The following is a 20,075-nucleotide window of genomic DNA, read 5'->3' on the forward strand; positions in this document are numbered from 1 at the left end:
CCGCTTTAAGCCATTGTTCTGCTGTAGGCCAGTGTCCCTCTTTAGCCCAGTTTTCAGCTTTAGACCGGTGCCTCGCTTTAGGCCAGTGCCTCACTTTAGGCCGTTTTCCACTATAGACCACTGCTTCGTTTTAGGTCAGTTTCAGACTTTAGGCCATTATCTCACTTTAGGCCAGTGGTCAGCTTTAGGCCGGTATCCCATTTCACACCAGTGTCCCACTTTAGGCTAGTGTCCTTCTTTAGGCAAGTGTCCCACTTTAGGACCGTGTCCCACTTTAGGCCACTGGTCAGCTTTAGACCAGTTTCCTGCTTTAGGCCAGTGTCCCACTTTAGGCCAGTGTCCCACATTAGGCCAGTGTCCCACTTTATGCCAGTGTCCCACTTAAGGCCAGTGGTCAGCTTTAGGCTAGTGCCTCGCTTTTGGCCAGTGTCCCACTTTTGCTCAGTGGTCAGCTTTAGGCCAGCATGCACCTTTAGGTCAGTGTCCCACTTTAGGCTAATGTCCTTCTTTAGGCAAGTGTCCCACTTTAGGACCGTGTCCCACTTTAGGCCACTGGTCAGCTTTAGACCAGTTTCCTGCTTTAGGCCAGTGTCCCACTTTAGGCCAGTGTCCCACATTAGGCCAGTGTCCCACTTTATGCCAGTGTCCCACTTAAGGCCAGTGGTCAGCTTTAGGCTAGTGCCTCGCTTTTGGCCAGTGTCCCACTTTTGCTCAGTGGTCAGCTTTAGGCCAGCATGCACCTTTAGGTCAGTGTCCCACTTTAGGTTAGTGGTCAGCTTTAATCCAGTGTCCCACTTTAGGCATTGTCCCGCTTTAAGCCATTGTTCTGCTTTAGGCCAGTGTCCCTCTTTAGCCCAGTTTTCAGCTTTAGACCGGTGCCTCGCTTTAGGCCAGTGCCTCACTTTAGGTCGTTTTCCACTTTAGACCACTGCTTCGTTTTAGGTCAGTTTCAGACTTCAGGCCATTGTCTCACTTTAGGCCAGTGGTCAGCTTTAGGCCGGTATCCCATTTCACGCCAGTGTCCCACTTTAGGCTAGTGTCCCTCTTTAGGCCAGTGTGCCACTTTAGGCCAGGGGTCAGCTTTGAGCCAGCAGTCAATTTTAGACCAGTGGTCACCTTTAGGCCAGTGCCTCGCTTTAGCCCAGTGTCCCACTTTTTGGGCCATTTGTCATATTGAAGCCAGCAGTTCACTTTAGGTCAGTGCCTCACTTTAGTCCAGTTTCCCACTTTAGGCAAGTGTCCGACTTTAGGACAGTGTCTCACTTTAGGCCAGTGGTCAGCTTTAGGCCAGGATGCCCCTTTAAGTCGGTGTCCCATTTTAGGCCAGTGTCCCACTTCAGGCCAGTGTCCCACTTCAGGCCAGTGTCCCACTTTAGGCCAGTGTCCCGCTTTAAGCCATTGTTCTGCTTTAGGCCAATGTCCCACTTTAGCCCAGTTTCCAGCTTTAGACCGGTGCCTCGCTTTAGGCCAGTGCCTCACTTTAGGCCATTTTCCTACTTTAGGCCAGTGGTCAGCTTTACGCCAGCATGCCCCTTTAGGTCAGTGCCCCACTTTCGGCCAGTGGTCAGCTTTAGGCAAGTGTCCCACTTTAGGCCAGTGATCATATTTAATCCAGTGGTCAGCTTTAAGCCAGCAGTCAACTTTAGGCCAGTGGCCCACTTTAGGCCAGTGTCCCGCTTTAAGCCAGCGTCCCACTTTAGGCCAGTGGTCAGCTTTAGGCCTGTGTGCCACTTTAGGCCAGTGGTCAGCTTTAGGCCAGCGTTTCTTTTTAGTCCAATGGTCAGTTTTAGATCAGTGTCCCACTTTAGTTCTCAGCTTTAGGTCAGTGTTCCACTTTAGGCCAGTGGTCAGCTTTAATCCAGTGTCCCACTTTAGGCCAATGTCCCGATTTTTAGGCAATTTGTCAGATTTAAGCAAGTGTCCTACTTTAGGACAGTGTCTCACCTTAGGCCAATGTCCCACTCTAGGCCAGTGGTCAGCTTTAGTCCAGCATGCCTCTTTAGGTCAGTGTCCCACTTTAGGCTAGTGATCAGCTTTAGGTCATTGGTCAGCTTTAAGCCAGCAGTCAACTTTAGGCCAGTCGTCAGCTTTAGGCCAGTGTCCCACTTTAGATCAATGTCTCACTGTAGGCCAGTGGTCACCTTTAGGCCATTGCCTTGCTTTAGCCCAGTGTCCCACCTTTTAGGCCATTTGTCAGATTTAAGCGAACAGTCAACTTTATGCCAGTGCCTCACGTTAGTCCAGTTTCCCACTTTAGGCAAGTGTCCCACTTTAGGACAGTGTCCCATTTTAGGCCTGTGTCCCGCTTTAAGCCAGCGTCCCACTTTAGGCCAGTGGTCAGCTTTAATCCAGTGTCCCACTTTAGGCCAATGTCCCACTTTAGGCCAGTGTCCCACTTTTTAGGCCATTTGTCAGATTTAAGCAAGTGTCCTCCTTTAGGCCAGTGCCTCACTTTAGTCTAGTTTTCCACTTTAGGCCAATGTCTCACTTTAGGCCAGTGGTCAGCTTTATGCCAGCAGTCAACTTTAGGCCAGTCATCGGCTTTAGGCCAGTGTCTCACTTTCGGCCAGTTGTCAGCTATAATCCAGCAGTCAACTTTAGGCCAGTGTCCCACTTTAGGCCAATGTCCCACTTTAGGCCAGTGTCCCACTTTTTAAGCCATTTGTGAGATTTAAGCAAGTGTCCTACTTTAGGACAGTGCTTCACCTTAGGCCAATGCCCCACTTTAGGCCAGTGGTCAGCTTTAGGTCAGTGTCCCACTTTAGGCCAGTGATCAGCTTTAGGTCATTGGTCAGCTTTAAGCCAGCAGTCAACTTTAGGCCAGTCGTCAGCTTTAGGCCAGTGTCCCACTTTAGATCAATGTCTCACTGTAGGCCAGTGGTCACCTTTAGGCCATTGCCTGGCTTTAGCCCAGTGTCCCACCTTTTAGGCCATTTGTCAGATTTAAGCCGACGGTCAAATTTATGCCAGTGCCTCACGTTAGTCCAGTTTCCCACTTTAGGCACGTGTCCCACTTTAGGACCGTGTCCCACGTTAGGCCACTGGTCAGCTTTAGACCAGTTTCCTGCTTTAGGCCAGTGTCCCACTTTAGGCCAGTGTCCCACATTAGGCCAGTGTCCCACTTTATGCCAGTGTCCCACTTAAGGCCAGTGGTCAGCTTTAGGCTAGTGCCTCGCTTTTGGCCAGTGTCCCACTTTTGCTCAGTGGTCAGCTTTAGGCCAGCATGCCCCTTTAGGTCAGTGTCCCACTTTAGGTTAGTGGTCAGCTTTAATCCAGTGTCCCACTTTAGGCATTGTCCCGCTTTAGGCCATTGTTCTGCTTTAGGCCAGTGTCCCTCTTTAGCCCAGTTTTCAGCTTTAGACCGGTGCCTTGCTTTAGCCCAGTGCCTCACTTTAGGCCGTTTTCCACTATAGACCACTGCTTCGTTTTAGGTCAGTTTCAGACTTTAGGCCATTGTCTCACTTTAGGCCAGTGGTCAGCTTTAGGCCGGTATCCCATTTCACGCCAGTGTCCCACTTTAGGCTAGTGTCCCTCTTTAGGCCAGTGTGCCACTTTAGGCCAGGGGTCAGCTTTAGGCCAGCGTCCCTTTTTAGTCCAAAGTTCATTTTAGATCAGTGTCCCACTTTAGACCAGTGGTCAGCTTTAAGCCAGTTCTCACTTTAGGCCAGTGATCAGCTTTAGGCTAGTGCCTCGTTTTAGGCCTGTGTCCTCCTTTAGGCCAGGTTTCAGCTTTAGGTTAGTGTCCCACTCTAGGCCAGTGCCTCACTTTAGGTCAGTGCCTCAGTTTAGATCAGTGCCTCATTTTAGATCAGTGTCCCACTTTAGATCAGTGTCCCACTTTAGGCCATTGGTCAGCTTTAAGCCAGCGTTCAGCTTTAGGCCAGTGTCCCACTTTAGGCCAGTGGTCCGCTTTAGGCCAGTGGTCCGCTTTAGGCCAGTGATCCGCTCTAGTCCAGCGTCCCCCTTGGGGCAAGTGTCCTATTTGACGCCAGTGGTCCGTTTTAGGCCAGTGTCCCACTTTAAGCCATTGTTCCACTTTAGGCCAGTGCCTCACTTTAGCCCAGTTCTCAGCTTTAGGTCAGTGTTCCACTTTAGGCCATTGGTCAGCTTTGAGCCAGCAGTCAATTTTAGACCAGTGGTCACCTTTAGGCCAGTGCCTCAGTTTAGCCCAGTGTCCCACTTTTTAGGCCATTTGTCATATTGAAGCCAGCAGTTCACTTTAGGTCAGTGCCTCACTTTAGGCCAGTGGTCAGCTTTAGGCCAGGATGCCCCTTTAAGTCAGTGTCCCATTTTAGGCCAGTGTCCCACTTCAGGCCAGTGTCCCACTTCAGGCCAGTGTCCCACTTTAGGCCAGTGTCCCGCTTTAAGCCATTGTTCTGCTTTAGGCCAATGTCCCACTTTAGCCCAGTTTCCAGCTTTAGACCGATGCCTCGCTTTAGGCCAGTGCCTCACTTTAGGCCATTTTCCTACTTTAGGCCAGTGGTCAGCTTTATGCCAGCATGCCCCTTTAGGTCAGTGCCCCACTTTCGGCCAGTGGTCAGCTTTAATCCAGTGTCCCACTTTAGGCCAGTGATCATCTTTAATCGAGTGGTCAGCTTTAAGCCAGCAGTCAACTTTAGGCCAGTCATCGGCTTTAGGCCAGTGTCTCACTTTCGGCCAGTTGTCAGCTATAATCCAGCAGTCAACTTTAGGCCAGTGTCCCACTTTAGGCCAATGTCCCACTTTAGGCCAGTGTCCCACTTTTTAAGCCATTTGTCAGATTTAAGCAAGTGTCCTACTTTAGGACAGTGCTTCACCTTAGGCCAATGCCCCACTTTAGGCCAGTGGTCAGCTTTAGGTCAGTGTCCCATTTTAGGCCAGTGATCAGCTTTAGGTCATTGGTCAGCTTTAAGCCTGCAGTCAACTTTAGGCCAGTCGTCAGCTTTAGGCCAGTGTCCCACTTTAGATCAATGTCTCACTGTAGGCCAGTGGTCACCTTTAGGCCATTGCCTGGCTTTAGCCCAGTGTCCCACCTTTTAGGCCATTTGTCAGATTTAAGCCGACGGTCAACTTTATGCCAGTGCCTCACGTTAGTCCAGTTTCCCACTTTAGGCACGTGTCCCACTTTAGGACCGTGTCCCACTTTAGGCCACTGGTCAGCTTTAGACCAGTTTCCTGCTTTAGGCCAGTGTCCCACTTTAGGCCAGTGTCCCACATTAGGCCAGTGTCCCACTTTATGCCAGTGTCCCACTTAAGGCCAGTGGTCAGCTTTAGGCTAGTGCCTCGCTTTTGGCCAGTGTCCCACTTTTGCTCAGTGGTCAGCTTTAGGCCAGCATGCCCCTTTAGGTCAGTGTCCCACTTTAGGTTAGTGGTCAGCTTTAATCCAGTGTCCCACTTTCGGCATTGTCCCGCTTTAAGCCATTGTTCTGCTTTAGGCCAGTGTCCCTCTTTAGCCCAGTTTTCAGCTTGAGACCGGTGCCTCGCTTTAGGCCAGTGCCTCACTTTAGGCCGTTTTCCACTATAGACCACTGCTTCGTTTTAGGTCAGTTTCAGACTTTAGGCCATTGTCTCACTTTAGGCCAGTGGTCAGCTTTAGGCCGGTATCCCATTTCACGCCAGTGTTCCACTTTAGGCTAGTGTCCCTCTTTAGGCCAGTGTGCCACTTTAGGCCAGGGGTCAGCTTTAGGCCAGCGTCCCTTTTTAGTCCAAAGTTCATTTTTAGATCAGTGTCCCACTTTAGACCAGTGGTCAGCTTTAAGCCAGTGCTCACTTTAGGCCAGTGATCAGCTTTAGGCTAGTGCCTCGTTTTAGGCCTGTGTCCTCCTTTAGGCCAGGTTTCAGCTTTAGGTTAGTGTCCCACTCTAGGCCAGTGCCTCACTTTAGGTCAGTGCCTCAGTTTAGATCAGTGCCTCATTTTAGATCAGTGTCCCACTTTAGGCCATTGATCAGCTTTAAGCCAGCGTTCAGCTTTAGGCCAGTGTCCCACTTTAGGCCAGTGGTCAGCTTTAGGCCAGTGGTCCGCTTTAGGCCAGTGGTCAGCTCTAGTCCAGCGTCCCCCTTGGGGCAAGTGTCCCACTTGACGCCAGTGGTCCGGTTTAGGCCAGTGTCCCACTTTAGGCCATTGTTCCACTTTAGGCCAGTGCCTCACTTTTTCCCAGTTCTCAGCTTTAGGTCAGTGTTCCACTTTAGGCCATTGGTCAGCTTTGAGCCAGCAGTCAATTTTAGGCCAGTGGTCACCTTTAGGCCAGTGCCTCGCTTTAGCCCAGTGTCCCACTTTTTAGGCCATTTGTCATATTGAAGCCAGCAGTTCACTTTAGGTCAGTGCCTCACTTTAGTCCAGTTTCCCACTTTAGGCAAGTGTCCGACTTTAGGACAGTGTCTCACTTTAGGCCAGTGGTCAGCTTTAGGCCAGTGGTCAGCTTTTGGCCAGGATGCCCCTTTAAGTCAATGTCCCATTTTAGGCCAGTGTCCCACTTCAGGCCAGTGTCCCACTTCAGGCCAGTGTCCCGCTTTAAGCCATTGTTCTTCTTTAGGCCAATGTCCCACTTTAGCCCAGTTTCCAGCTTTAGACCGGTGCCTCGCTTTAGGCCAGTGCCTCACTTTAGGCCATTTTCCTACTTTAGGACAGTGGTCAGCTTTACGCCAGCATGCCCCTTTAGGTCAGTGCCCCACATTCGGCCAGTGGTCAGCTTTAGGCAAGTGTCCCACTTTAGGCCAGTGATCATCTTTAATCCAGTGGTCAGCTTTAACCCAGCAGTCAACTTTAGGCCAGTGTCCCACTTTAGGCCAGTGTCCCGCTTTAAGCCAGCGTCCTACTTTAGGCCAGTGGTCAGCTTTAGGCCTGTGTGCCACTTTAGGCCAGTGGTCAGCTTTAGGCCAGCGTTTCTTTTTAGTCCAATGGTCAGTTTTAGATCAGTGTCCCGCTTTAGTTCTCAGCTTTAGGTCAGTGTTCCACTTTAGGCCAATGTCCCACTTTAGGCCAGTGTCCCGATTTTTAGGCAATTTGTCAGGTTTAAGCAAGTGTCCTACTTTAGGACAGTGCCTCACCTTAGGCCAATGTCCCACTTTAGGCCAGTGGTCAGCTTTAGGCCAGCATGCCTCTTTAGGTCAGTGTCCCACTTTAGGCTAGTGGTCAGCTTTAGGTCATTGGTCAGCTTTAAGCCAGCAGTCAACTTTAGGCCAGTCGTCAGCTTTAGGCCAGTGTCCCACTTTAGATCAATGTCTCACTGTAGGCCAGTGGTCACCTTTAGGCCATTGCCTTGCTTTAGCCCAGTGTCCCACCTTTTAGGCCATTTGTCAGATTTAAGCCAACAGTCAACTTTATGCCAGTGCCTCACGTTAGTCCAGTTTCCCACTTTAGGCAAGTGTCCCACTTTAGGACAGTGTCCCACTTTCGGCCACTGGTCAGCTTTAGACCAGTTTCCTGCTTTGGGCCAGTGTCCCACTTTAGGCCAGTGTCCCACTTTATGCCAGTATCCCACTTAAGGCCAGTGGTCAGCTTTAGGTCAGTGCCTCGCTTTAGGCCAGTGTCCCACTTTTGCTCAGTGGTCAGCTTTAGGCCAGCATGCCCCTTTTGGTCAGTGTTCCACTTTAGGCTAGTGGTCAGCTTTAATCCAGTGTCCCACTTTAGGCCATTGTCCCGCTTTAAGCCATTATTCTGCTTTAGGCCAGTGTCCCTCTTTAGCCCAGTTTTCAGCTCTAGACCGGTGCCTCGCTTTAGGCCAGTGCCTCACTTTAGGCCGTTTTCCACTATAGACCACTGCTTCGCTTTAGGTCAGTTTCAGACTTTAGGCCATTGTCTCACTTTAGGCCAGTGGTCAGCTTTAGGCCGGTATCCCATTTCATGCCAGTGTCCCACTTTAGGCTAGTGTCCCTCTTTAGGCCAGTGTGCCACTTTAGGCCAGTGGTCAGCTTTAGGCCAGCGTCCCTTTTTAGTCCAAAGTTCATTTTTAGATCAGTGTCCCACTTTAGACCAGTGGTCAGCTTTAAGCCAGTCCTCACTTTAGGCCAGTGATCAGCTTTAGGCTAGTGCCTCGCTTTAGGCCTGTGTCCTCCTTTAGGCCAGGTTTCAGCTTTAGGTTAGTGTCCCACTCTAGGCCAGTGCCTCACTTTAGGTCAGTGCCTCATTTTAGATCAGTGTCCCACTTTAGGCCATTGGTCAGCTTTAAGCCAGCGTTCAGCTTTAGGCCAGTGTCCCACTTTAGGCCAGTGGTCAGCTTTAATCCGGTGTCCCACTTTCGGCCAGTGATACACTTTTGGTCAATGCCTCGTTTTAAGCCAGTGTTCCACTTTAGCCCAGCGGTCAGCTTCAGCCCAGTGGTCAGCTTTAGAAAAGTGGTCAGCTTTAGGCCTGTGTCTACCTTTAGGCCAGTTTTCAGCTTTAGGCTAGTGTTCCACTTCAGGCCATTAGTCAGCTTTAATCCGGTGTCCCACTTTAGCCTAATGGTCAGCTTTTGGTTAGTGCCTTGCTTGAAGCCAGTGTCCCACTTTAGGCCAGTGATCAGCTTTAGGCCAGTGGTCCGTTTTAGGCCAGTGGTCAGCTTTAGTCCAGCGTCCCCCTTGGGGCAAGTGTCCCACTTGACGCCAGTGGTCCGTTTTAGGCCAGTGTCCCACTTTAGGCCATTGTCCCACATTAGGCCAGTGCCTCGCTTTAGCCCAATGTTCAACTTTAGACCAGTGGTCAGCTTTAGGCCAGTGTTTGTGCTCGAAGAAGATGGGGCCCAGATGCCCCATGACGTCCCCCCGCGTCGCCGTCGTGGCAGGAGCTGGACGGCTACCGCTCGGTGCTGCGCAAGATGGCCGACGACATCCTGGCGTTGCGGCGTGAGGTGGGGCGCCTGGAGAGCGAGAACAGCCGCCTGCGCAGCGAGCTGAGCATGCACCACGAGACCGGACGCGCCCTGCTCGCTGATGCCGACCTCGACGTCATGACCAAGAGCGAGCTCGCCGACCGGCTTGGTAACGAGCTTCGTTGGGGGTTGTGATTTTTCACTGAAGCATCATTCGCGTAAAATACGTTATCGAGCGCACGTCCACGCGTGTACATTCGTGCATGCACGGGGAAACCATGGTGGGAAGCCACGGCGGGTGGGAGCCAGCCAGAATCGGCTCTAACAATTGCCCAAGTTCTGTTGGGTCTACTTTGGGGGTGTTTGCCCAACTTTATGCGAGTGGTCAGCTTTATGCGTGTGGGAGGAAGCCGGACTACCCAGAAAAATCTGTACAGAACAAGGGGAGAGCACAGCGACTCCACACTGAAAGGAGCACAATTTAGTAATCAAACTCAGGTCTGTCCTGCTGTGAGGCACACGTGTTACCACTGCCACCCTGCCTCCATTAATTTTTTCTATGAAATTGGTGACCAAAATCAATGAGTTTTTACTTTTTATTATTTTAGTCATCGACGGGCTGTGAGTTGATGAAAATGATCAAGCACAAATATAACTACGGCTACCAAGAAATTATCAACGCGCTCTGAAAGAAAGACACAGACTGAGATGATTTAGTCACGTTATTGGAGACAGCAGAAGATTCCTGGTGACTAAACAAACTCCTCGCGACAGATACGCTGAACCAAAAATAAAACAAATACAGTGTGCGATAGGTGACGTTTTGGGAAATGGGGCCTTATTCATAGCACTTGAGGTTCTATGGAGCAGGGCCATAATGGATGAGTGTAAATGTAACAGACAGCCTGCGGCACACAGTACGTGTGCTGATCTGTCAGATATCGGCCACATGATGTGATTTAGCGTTTCTGATTAAAGCCGGATAGAAATAAAATTACTTGAAAATGGAAATGTTCCACTTTTGAATCTGATGACAAATGCTCGTTATTTTAGTTATTTATTTAAAATAAGACCGGTTATATATTATGTAGTATTACATCACTGTGCTATCTATGAACCCGGCGACCGAAGTTTGATTCCCAACTATGGTCGCTTTCCGTTGGCCAACCTGCACTGACCAAGATGGTGGCACACGGTCATACAACCCTGACTGCCACAAGGGGTGGGGAGGCCTTCATTTACCAGTGAATTGCTAGATATCTATAAAGTAGTATTAGTCTTAATAAATACAATGCACGAGACTTGCGTAACAACACCTCCAATAATCTGGGTGATGTTTGAATGGGTGGTCGCCTTGCATGACCGCTGTTATAGGCTATATATTGCAATGCAGTATGGACAGCATAGGGCAGTGCAGCAGAATCCATTGTTTAACTGCACTTCTATGCTACCCACCTGCACCAACACTGAACGGCACGAAGAACTGCCAGATAACCCCACGACTCACGTGGCGTTGGGGGGGGGGGAGGCCTTCATTCAGCAGTGTATTGATAATGGGCTATATACTTCCCAGTGTCCCTGAAGCAGAAGGTGGCGATGGACACACGGGACATGAAGGGCTACAAGGACAAGGTGCAGCAGCTGCAGAATGAGCTCATCAGGGTGAGTGGCCATGTGAACAGATAAAATAGAGTACTCGAGTCGAGGTGGCCGGGTGGCTCCAGGGACAGAGCATTGAGCCCCGGCCAAGGAGATCCTGGTTTTGAATTCTAGTGTCGGCCACCGGTTGTTAAACTGAAAACTCAACACGTTTGTCAATAACACTGTGGAGGAGGCTTGTGAAGGACGCTACCGGGCAAGTTGGAGGCAGTTGCCCTCCAACAACAACTGAGGGCAGAGGAGCAATGCTCGCAACAATGAGCGGAGCACCGGGCAGCTAAAATACAGCAAATTGGCACAGTAGGGGGCACAGCCGGTGCATCTGCCAGTCATCTCAATCAGTCAACCCATGGCACCCGGGTCTGTCTCGTGACCTGTCAGCGAGCCTTCGACACTTCACATTATGGCCTCAGAGTGCACCTGGCCTGGCACAAGCGCCATGGTGACGTCACCGCCACTTAGTGGTGAATGGTGGCTGTTGTTGTGGGGCCTTAAAAGGATAAAAGAAAAGGTGACGTTGTGCGCAATATACCTTTTTTAATACGCAGTTTTGTTTGTATCAATGTATTTTAGTGCCATTAAGAAGGGCCATTGTCGGAAAAGCCACCACACCGTGTTATGTGTACTTGTGCAGCACTGCCAATGCAGCAGCATCGCCAAATGATTCGACTAAATTGGGTTCTCGAGTGTAGTGAGTTGACTCCAGTTTCGGATGACTCCGGTGAAAACCAGGCCTGATTTTGAAACTTGGTTTGACAGGAAAAAATATATATTTTCGGAGGGCATATAAAAAGTGAGCCCCGAGTGTCGATAAAGAGCACGACTGAAGTGATACCAAAAGTAGTTAAGTGGCATTCATTTCCTGGAGGCTACTCTCTCACACAGTGGTGCACTGCTCACTGGCAGTTTTAAATGTAAAGGTTGTCATCTCATATATGGCTCTGGCCCACAACCACATGGGGCCTACCACTTCAAACGGGCCCCCTGGCCAATATATATCCATCAATGCAAGCATCTTCGCCACAGTAATCTGAACATTGAACTGAAACTGAACTACGTAAGGCCCACTGAGCTATGTAGCTCTTTTTCAGAAGCGACCTGGCTATCACAAATGATAGCTCAACAAAGGGGCTTATCATGGAAAATGTGTAGAGAGCCCACCAGATGAAGATCAAGAGTCAACACGTTTTTTTATTTCATGCAAGCTCATACCGCACGAGTCCACCCGACTCCAATTCCCTTCAAGAAGTGCCCCGATCGCCCTGCCTCAACCGGTGACGTCACCTCTCTCCCTGTGTAATGCGAGCAAGGATTGAGGGGGGGCGGAGTCTGGGTCACGTGGGGAGAGGGATGAGTTAGGGTCACGTGGGAGAGAGGATTTCGGGGGAGAACCGGAAGGGGAAGAGGGAGTTGAGATGGAGTGAAACAGGAGGAGGCCACGCTGGGCAGTACGGAGAGAGTGGCGCGGTCGCCACGTGGTGGGAGACGTCGACACTGTCAGCCATCGGTGTCAGACGCAGAGAGCTAGCGGGCTGTGGGAGGCTAGCTGTATACGGGGCAGCAGTGAAGCTAGAGAGCGGAGCAGCGGTGTGGCTGCAAGGCGGAGCAGCAGGAAGACTGCATATCGGGGGCATCAGAGAGACTGCATATCGGAGCAGCAGGGAGACTGCATGGAGAGATCGTCGGGAGAGACACGGGCCTGAGCGAGGACGCCATGGTAACGAGATTCTACGAACCCAATAAAGGACAACGGAGATCGACATATGAGAGAGAGTCCTTTATTACATTGGTGTCAGAAGTGAAACGGCATGTCAAAACAGCTCAGAAGGAAGAACGACCCTGCACCATCTTCTGCAGCATCTTCTGACGATGACCTCCCTCCAGCGGTGGCGCTACCGATGATGGAGGAGGAAAGTGACGCTGGGACGAGCGGGGGTCCGGGCGTGCAGGACGTGGCCGCCTCGGTGGGTCCATCCGCGCGACTGGACGCTGAGGACGGATGGCGACAGGTGACGGCCCAACTGGAGGCGCTGAAGACAGTGTTGCCGCAGTTGTGCGACCTTGTGACGCCGGCGACGACTTCGGGGAGGCCCGGCGAGGAACAGCGGGCCGGGGCCTTGCCGTCGCCATCAGCCCTCTCAACCACGCGGCATGAAGACACCATCTTGGGCGTGGCCGAGAAGGAACGGCGGGAAACCGCCATCTTGCGCCCTCGGCCGTGGGAAGCCGCCATCTTGCGCCCTCTACCGCGGGAAGCCGCCATCTTGCACACGTTGCGGAGTGACGCCATCTTGTCGCTGCCACGTGAGTCACCATCGGCGGAGGACGGCGGAGCAATGACCCGCAGCCATCATTTAACAATGGTCAAAGAATTCTCCATCGGCGGCGATTGGAGTACATTCGCCTGCCGTTTTCAAGCGGTCGTACGCTCCGCCAAATGGACGGACGCAGAGGCCCTGAAAGTCCTACCAACACTTCTCGACGACGAGTCCGCCTGGTTGTTCCGCTCCATCAAGGCCGACAAGAAGAGGACGCTGCAGGGTGTCTTCGAGGAAATGGCGGATGCGTACGAGCCTCCGGACGATGCCCATCGTAGATTTCTTCAGCGGCAACGGGCGCCTGAAGAATCGCCGGTGGCTTTCAGAGGCGCCGTTCTGGAACTGGCGATGGCAGCATACCCCGAGACGGAGCCGGATTTGTTGGAGCCCCTTGTGTTGGGCAAGATGCTGGAATTGTCTAGAGACCTGGGGATCCCCATGCCGGTGTGCAGCCATGATAAGTTGACGTCCCGTGCTGAGGCTAAGTGCTTGGACGCTCAATTTAATCTCCGACGCTGGAAACAGGTGTCAGCTTGGATGGGGGGCCCCATCGTTGAAGGCGGTGCTACGGGGTGGGATCCTAAGAAGGCGGTCTACGTTCCTGACGACAAGGGTCCACAGGAGTTGACGGCCGCCTCCACCCAGTGGCCTGCTCGGGGAGGAACGGGGCCGAGGTCCGGCCCACCGGCGCGGGAGCGTCGGGACAGAGGGGGTGCCGCATGCCGAAACGACGTGGAGTGTTTCCACTGCGGCCGTAAGGGCCACTTCGCCAGGGACTGTTGGGCTCGCATCCCCGGGCCGCCCCAGCAGGACGCCTCGACCACGGACATCACGCGAAAAGACCAGCCAGGACAGGCAAGTCGGTGCGCATCAGACACCCGGCAAGGCCTGTCACCTCATGCATCACCTTCGCCGCGCGGTCCGTGTGTCGTTAACAACGAGGTGCCGCCGATTGACCCGTGTCGCTCGCTGACACAATGGCGGCGATTGGCACGGAGGGTAGTTACGGCCCGCTACTGGGTCGTCCACGGTACCGGGTTCTATTCAGGGGGTCGAGGTGCGTATTTTGGTGGACTCCGGTGCGTCCGTGACCATTATTTCGGATGTCATTTTCCATCTTTTGGGCATTCCGCCAGGGAGAGTGCGAGCGGTTTATGATTCATGCATAGCGGCGAACGGGGGAAGTATGGGCATTGTGGGCCAGGTGGACACCAACATATCGATTGGGGGGGTGTCGGCTTCAGGGACCGTTTTGATCTCTAGGTCCCTCGCGGTACCCTGTTTGTTGGGGACTGATTTCCTGGCAAAAATGCCCATTCAAATAAGGGTTGATCAAAATTGCATTGAATTACCGGGGGGGCGGAAGATGTCGTTCTTACCGTCGCCATGGGGCCGGTCTGCCCCTGTTTTCCAGGTACAGGCGCTGTCCGAGGTATCTGTTGACATTCCACCTGGTTCGCAGATGCTTATCCCATTGAGATATCAGAAGCCAGTACCTGGTGTTGAGGGAGCGGGGCGGGGGTTTTGTTATCGCCGTCCACGGCTATAACGGGCGGCTCGGCGCTGGTTGGGGCACAAACGATTGTCCGGCCGGGCCAGCCCCCGTTCTTACAGGTGCTGAATGGGAGTGCGGAGAATGTCAGTGTCCCGGCCGGAACGGTTTTGGCTCACGCCACGACCGCGTTCATGGCCCATGACAACCGGGCCCGCCGGGACATGGTAGGGGGGGTTTCGGGGCTTACGGGGCAGGATGATCGTTGGGTTGCCGAGTTATGCGGGGAGAATTCATCCCTGACCGGAGAACAATGGTCCACGCTTCACGCGCTGTTGCTAAGTTATTCCGACGTGTTCAGCTCGGATGATTTTGACTTGGGACGCACCTCCTTGCTTTCCCACCACATTGATACGGGGGATGCCACTCCGATTCGGTTGAACTCGCATCGGTTGAGCCCGACGGAGCGGGATCAGGTTCGCGGTGCAGTGGAGGACATGCTGGCCGCTGACATAATATCCCCGTCTAACAGTCCATGGGGCGCGCCGGTAGTCCTTGTGAAGAAGGATGGGAAACTGCGATTTTGCGTCGATTTTCGAAAATTGAACAAGGTGTCCGTCGCAGACGCATACCCCCTGCCGCGTATGGATTATTCCCTTGATGCCTTGTCCGGGGCGAAGTTTTTTTCAACACTGGATCTCTCTTCGGGATTCTGGCAGCTTCCCCTCGATGAGTCCTCGAGGGAAAAGACGGCTTTCCGTACGCCGCAGGGATTGTTTCAGTTTAATTGCCTTCCGATGGGCTTGAATGCGGCCCCTGCCACTTTTCAGCGGTTGATGGAGCTGGTGTTAACGGGTCTGCAGTGGGAGACATGTTTGATTTATTTAGACGATGTCATCGTCTTTAGCCGCACATTTGACGAACATTTACAAAGATTGGAGATGGTTTTTGCTAGGATGCGCTCCGCCAATCTAAAATTCAAACCAAAAAAGTGTCACCTACTGCAACGATCCGTGCATTATTTGGGACACATAGTCAGTGCGGACGGGGTGGCCATGGACCCGGAGAAGATGGCGTGCGTCCGCAACTGGCCAACCCCGGCCTCAGTTGGGGATGTACGTCGCTTCCTTGGGTTCGCCTCATATTATCGAAGGTTCGTTCCGAACATTGCTATGATCGCTAGGCCCTTGCACCTCCTTACGGGTAAGGGTCGGAGGTTCAGTTGGGGTCCGCTGGAGGAAGCGGCGTTTGAGGGCCTACGCGATCAGTTGGCAACGGCGCCGACATTGGACTATCCGGATTTTGATCGACCTTTTATTCTGGATACGGACGCTAGTGACACCGGGATCAGGGCCGTTCTGTCACAGTCCAAGGGTGGCGTGGAACGCGTGGTAGCCTACGGTAGCCGTGTGCTGTCCCCGGCAGAAACCCGCTACTGCGTTACTCACCGCGAACTATTGGCTATTGTCTATTTTCTCCGCCAATATCGCCCGTATCTATACGGCCGTTCGTTTATTGTGCGCACGGACCATGCGGCTCTGCAGTATGCCCTGAGGGTTGACCAACCATCTGGCCAACTTGCACGATGGTTGGAGACCCTGCAGGAATTTTCCTTCGACATTCAATATCGGAAGGGGTCGCGTCACGCGAATACGGACGCGCTCTCCAGATTACCACAGGGGTCCCCTTGCGCTAGCGCGTCGGGTACGAATAGGTGTACGCCGGTTCAGCTACCCCCTCGGCCTGTCGTGTCAGCTGTCGAGGTGCCTGGGGCTCCGGTGTGCCCAGGACCGGCCGATGGGGTTCTGAACCTGCCGTGCTCGGTATGGATTCGCGAACAATTGCTTGACGACTCGTTGGGGGCTTTACGGAGTCGGGCTGCGAAGGGAGTGGGGGGATTGCTGTCCGGTGGGATGCCGGGGGCCGCTCTCCGGGATGGGTTGCTCATGTGGAGGGAGGGGTTGCATGACCACTGGTGTCTGGTTGTACCGTCGTCGTTACGGTACGAATTGATTCGGACTCTGCACTGCGACACTTTATTACATCTCGGGGTGCAGAAGACTTTGTGAACATTGCAGCGAGACTACTTCTGGCACAGCATGACGACGGATGTCGTCGGACACATTCGGGCATGTCCTGAGTGTGCCCGGCGGAAGCCGCCTAAAAACCCTTATGTGCCGCCGGTGCAGTCTATACAGGTGTCTCGAATCAATGAGTTGGTGGCGCTGGATATTTTGGGACCTTTCCCGCCATCCGCTAGGGGTAATACATTTTTGCTGGTCGGGGTGGAATATCTTTCCCGTTGGCCGATGGCTTGGCCCTTACCCGACCAGTCGGCGGTGTCTATCACAGACGCCTTCCTGTTTGGATATGTGCTGGACAAAGGGGCGCCGGAGAGGCTACTCACGGATCAGGGGCGAAATTTTTTTTCTAAATTGTTGGCGGAAGTGTGCGCTGCTCTGGGAACCAAGAAGGTTCGTACGTCTCCTTACCACCCGGAGATGGATGGCATGGTGGAACGGCTTAATCGGATGCTGTCGGCCATGCTATGTCACACAGTTGACGAGAAACAAGCTGATTGGGACTTGCATATACCTGGGGTACTCTCCGCGTATCGGATGACGCCTCATGCGTCCACAGGGTATTCTCCATTTTTTCTAATGTACGGCCAAGAGAATGTGCTGCCAGTGGAAGTACAGCTGGGTACGGGGGCGAAGGGTCCTGTTAAACCTCTCCCCGAGTACATTCAGGACATTGTCCGACGCGTCGCCGAGGCACGGGAGGGGGCCCGATTGGCTACTGCCAAGAATCAGTCGCGAAACGAGCGTTGCGCCCGGCGCTCGACCGGTACATGCCCCTGGCGAGTGGGGGACATGGCATGGCTGCACTGCCCGCAGGTGCGGCCGGGGACCTCCCCTAAGCTTCACAAACCATGGCAGGGGCCGGTTAAGCTTATTGAAGTCCCTAACCCGCAGTCCGCGCAGATTTGGTTCGGATCGCGGCGCTGGTATGTCCATACGTCTAGGTTGAAGCCCTACGTGGCCCCGCGGACGGATGCGTCATCCCCTGATGTTGCCTTGCCGGTGTCTGTTGCACCCGACGCACCTCTGCCCTTGCCTGTTGACTCTGCAAGCGCGCCTGTCGTTCCTTCTACAGACGAACCAGCCGTGACGCAGGTGGATGTGGCGAATCCTACTCTGGGTGGGCCTACCACGACGACGGGGCCACTTGACCCCGCTGCCCCTCCAACCCCACCACAGACACGGTTGCCAGAGACCCCGGACTTGGGTCTCTCTGGGGAACGGGACCTTGGCGTTGACGGGCCTCCAACAGCGGCGGGCGGTTTTACTCCCGTCGATCTTAAAACCCCGTCGCGTTCTCGGTCTGTGGGGGGACCGCCACCCGTTCGTGACGGGCCGGCGACCCGCATGCGTTCCAAATCTCTTTCCTTTCGTTGATTGTTCTTGTTCTTGTTGTTCTTGTTATCGTTGTTATATTCTCCGTTGTCCAGTGATGCTAGATGATATCAGGGGCAGCAGGGAGACTGCATATCGGAGCAGCAGGGAGACTGCATATCGGAGCAGCAGAGTGGCTGTGGAGAGATCGTCGGGAGAGACGCGGGCCTGAGCGAGGACGCCGTGGTAACGAGATTCTACGAACCCAATAAAGGACAACGGAGATCGACATATGAGAGAGAGTCCTTTATTACACCTGTGTGCGTTTTCTCTGTCTCTCGCCCCGCCTTCTCTCTCCTTTTCCTCGTGACATTATCCTAACACTGTAACCAAGGATCATGTGAGTATTTCTACACCCGCATCTCATAAGAATTAGCACTACAAATGTATAGCAGCAAAATATTCTAAGCGTATATTTCTTAAGTAGTTGTTCGGGGGTGCCATAGGCGTCCCCGAACAAAAGCATTTCTGGCCTTCGTCTCAAAAAGTCGCCAAATTTGCACACTAACGACACATTCTCGCAAGCACCCGATCCTCCGTTTTTAAGTTTCAAAATGAAAGATCTCTGAATGTTATTATGTTTTGAAGTAGAAAATTGTATTTCTTCATTCAAAGCTTATATAATTTTACATCTGGAAGGCTTCATTGAAAATGGCATTTTGTGTGAATTTTCTCTCGTCGTTAAGTAGATGTCCTTGCTGGAGGTTCGATTCGATGCGGACTTTCACCTGTTTGGGATTGCGGGATTGAGATAAGGCGACATAGAGCTGGCCGTGCGAGAAGACCGCCGTTTGCAGATCGATTTCAATGTAATCGACAGTATCTCCCTGCGACTTGTTGATTGTGATATCGTATGCGGGGATAATGTGAAATTGTAGTCGGCGAAAAACAAATGGCAAAGTTGTGTCGGTCGGGGCCAAGTCGATTCTGGGAATGAACACCGAATTGCCTGGGTTACACTCGTAGATGATCCGCGCCTTGATAAAATATCTCGTGAGCTCCTCCACAATCAGTCGCGTGCCGTTGCAAAGTCCTTTCTTTGGGTGGAGATTCCGCAGAAGCATGATGATGACGCCCTTCTTGAGCAGCAAGACGTGTGGTGGCATTCCCGATGGCGTCTGGTGTTTGAGAAACTCTACTGGGAAATGTATTGTGTCACTGAGATCTTCACTCACGACAGAATCGGCGCTGTAGTAGATGGCAAGCTCGCCGGGCATCTGTCCAATGATCTTGCGGTTCATTTCGAATGTCTGTGCATTGGTCGGTGCTACAATGACTCGCTTTGAAAGGTCGTCTATAGACATGTCTGCAATGCTGCCGAAGATGGATTTGATGAGATCCTCCGTTGCCACCATCTGCTCAGGGATTTGAATTGTGTCCTATTCGAAGATTCCCACCACTGGGGGCAAGGTGGGTGCCTGTTCCAACTTTAAGCAGCCATTCATTGTGCTCATTTTGTCCCTCGCTGCGCATGTTTGTCGCAAGCATGAGCTGCATGAAGTTCTTCCACAACCGGCTTGCCTTGATACAGCACTCAAAGATGTCTGTTCGCGTTCCTCGCTGCACAATGGGAAGAGTCTGTCGGAAGTCGCCGCCTACAATGAAGACTTTGCTGCCGAATGATTTCTCGTTGCCCATCACCTCGCGCAAGAGATTGTCGATGCAACGAAGTCCGTTCTTCGGTAGCATAATAATTTCATCGATGATGATGAGCGAAGCTTTGCGCAGAACTTCGGCTTGTGGTGATGCAGGTCGCATAGAAGAGACTGAAGTGTCGAGCAAGGGAACTGGAAGCTTTAATCCGCTGTGAACAGTACGTCCTCCTTTGAGCATTGTGGTGGCGATGCCTGTCGTTGCAAATGGCAGTGCAATTTGTCCTCGACTCCGGATGTACACCATGAGAGTTGTGTAGAGGAAGGTCTTGCCTGAGCCTCTGGGACCGTCGAGATAGAAGCATCGGTTCGTAACATTCTCGTCATCGACAGCCATGATGATCTTGTTGAACGCGTCGAGCTGCTTCTTGTTGAGCATCACAAGATGTGGTGCACCCTCGTTTGCTTCCTCAACTTGGTCATACACATCTTCTTCCGGTGGGTTCCCTTTGGTGTTGGCAATCCAATTGCTTTGCAAGAGAATCCGTGCTGCAGGAGAACGCTGTTGATGTCGTGAACTGCTTTGTTGATGGCGGTGTCGTCGGCATCTCTTTGCATGTAGTCGAGAGTCCAATTTGTGGTCCTCCCACAGCTTGAGAGGTGATGGGGGCTGAGAGAAGTAGCAGATGAAAGCAAACATGAAGGCAAATAGAGAGAGAAGAGTGGGCCGCCTCTCCTTGGCCTCTCCTCGCTCTTCTCTCTCTCTCATAAGCGTTCATCATATGCATCAT

The 20,075-nt window shown here is 52.5% G+C and overlaps 1 protein-coding gene across 1 annotated transcript in view; it reads left to right on the forward strand.

Moving 5' to 3' along the window:
• The window catches only part of LOC144731632 (coiled-coil domain-containing protein 33-like), a 78,029-nt gene that overhangs the window by 31,979 nt on the left and 25,975 nt on the right, over positions 1 to 20,075 (forward strand). The window contains exons 4-5 of the mRNA XM_078612838.1: positions 8,742 to 8,937; positions 10,342 to 10,430. Coding sequence (XP_078468964.1) covers positions 8,742 to 8,937; positions 10,342 to 10,430 — 285 coding nt within the window. The remainder of the gene's footprint in view (positions 1 to 8,741; positions 8,938 to 10,341; positions 10,431 to 20,075) is intronic.

This window comes from Lampetra planeri, chromosome 39 (genome assembly GCF_965212315.1).
Source record: "Lampetra planeri chromosome 39, kcLamPlan1.2.h2, whole genome shotgun sequence".
NCBI classification, from domain to species: Eukaryota; Metazoa; Chordata; class Hyperoartia; order Petromyzontiformes; family Petromyzontidae; genus Lampetra; species Lampetra planeri.